General features: G+C 37.1%; 1 protein-coding gene across 1 annotated transcript in view; it reads right to left on the reverse strand.

Annotated features, from left to right (window-relative positions):
* Positions 1–1689, reverse strand: part of LOC106868675 (uncharacterized) — a 117477-nt gene that overhangs the window by 93423 nt on the left and 22365 nt on the right. The window contains exon 4 of the mRNA XM_014914050.2: positions 32–201. Within this exon, the coding sequence (XP_014769536.1) occupies positions 32–201 (170 nt within the window). The remainder of the gene's footprint in view (positions 1–31; positions 202–1689) is intronic.

Here is a 1689-nt window from a genome sequence, read left to right on the forward strand (position 1 = left end):
AAGAAGAAGAAATAAAGAAAGGAGTAAATACCGGCCAACGGGACTTTCTTCTGCCTGATCGTCTTCTTCCTGGCCCAAGCCAAGTCGGCGCTGAACATAATGCTAAAAAATCAAAGCTTGTGCTTTGCTGTGACATTTCAACTCCGTCGACAAGGTTTGTATCGGCGTTTGCTTCTGTCGCCTTCCCTCCTGGACTTACAGCTGAAAAAAGGGGGCAAAAAGAAAAAAAGGGGGGTTAGTAAGGAAGAGTTACAACAGTTCAACAAACAGTTGGTGTATAAAGCAGGAGCAGATGAAAAAAGAGAAAGAGGTGAAACAAAAGCGGATGGAAATGATTGCTAGGTAGACCCTTGGTTGCGTGGTATGAAGCTTGGTTCCCAACCACACGGCCCCAGGTTCAGTCCCACTGCTTCACATCTTGGGCAAATGTCTTCTATTATAGCCATGGTCTGAGCAAAGCCTTGTGAGTGTATTTGGAAGATGGAAACTATAAGAAGCCCATTATGTGTACCCTTGAGATTTTGATGATATGATTGGTGGTAAAGCTTGATCCTGAAATGTTGGGCCTCACAGAGGCAATGACAAGTGACTGAGGGCTTTAACGATATGCTATGCTTGAGAAGACCCGTCAAGCCAAGTGAAACCAGAGTCATGGTCGATGCTGGTGTCACATAACAAGAACCGCAATAATAATAATAATAATAATAATAATAATAATAATAATAATAATTCGTTTATTCGTTTATTTGTTTCAGTCATGTGATTGCGGCTATGCTGGAGCACCGCCTTTAGTCGAGCAAATCAACCCTAGGACTTATTCTTTGTAAGCTAGTATTTATTCTATCAGTCTCTTTTGACAAACTGCTAAGTTACAGGGACGTAAACACACCAGCATCAGTTGTCAAGCGATGTTGGGGGGAACAAACACAGACACCCAAACATATACATACATATATTCGGTGTATATTTAGAGCAATAATTAGTAATATTATGAAACCGGTATGCTTTTGAATCTTTTCAACAACTCACAATAATGACTTCTATTACCTTTATTCCTACCTCAGTTCATCTAATTGTATATATCTATCGTTACTTTTCATAAAAAGCCTTTACTTTTTTTGATTTCCAATGTGCATTTTCGCTTATTTTTCTGCTTACTTTCCCCTTACATTTCCACGTGTAGTTTTTATTTTGTTTTTGTAATATATTTCAATTATATATATACAACGGGCTTCTTTCAGTTTCCGTCTTTGCAAATCCACTCACAAAGCTTTGGTCGGCTCGTGGCGATAGTAGAAGACATTGCCCAAAGTGTCACACAGTGGGAATGAACCCAGAATCATGTGGTTGGTAAGCAAGCTACTTACCACACACCCACTCCTGCGCCTATAATAATAATAACAACAATAATAATAATAATAAAAATCACAGATATAACTTTAAGTCAAATAAATGCCTGGCCCTAAATAAGCTTTTACAACTGTTTGAAGATGACCCAGTTGTGTTAATTGAGAATATAAAATTCAGAAGCTACAACAAAAGATTTGAGACTAATATAGGAATAAAAACAAAGATCAAAAACAAAAAAAAACAAAAATAGTAATAAAATATTCATTTAACCTGACAACACCAAAAATTAGTATGGAACAGATAACAATTAGCCTACATATGATAGATTATCACCAAATT

Source organism: Octopus bimaculoides, chromosome 28, assembly GCF_001194135.2.
Source record: "Octopus bimaculoides isolate UCB-OBI-ISO-001 chromosome 28, ASM119413v2, whole genome shotgun sequence".
NCBI classification, from domain to species: Eukaryota; Metazoa; Mollusca; class Cephalopoda; order Octopoda; family Octopodidae; genus Octopus; species Octopus bimaculoides.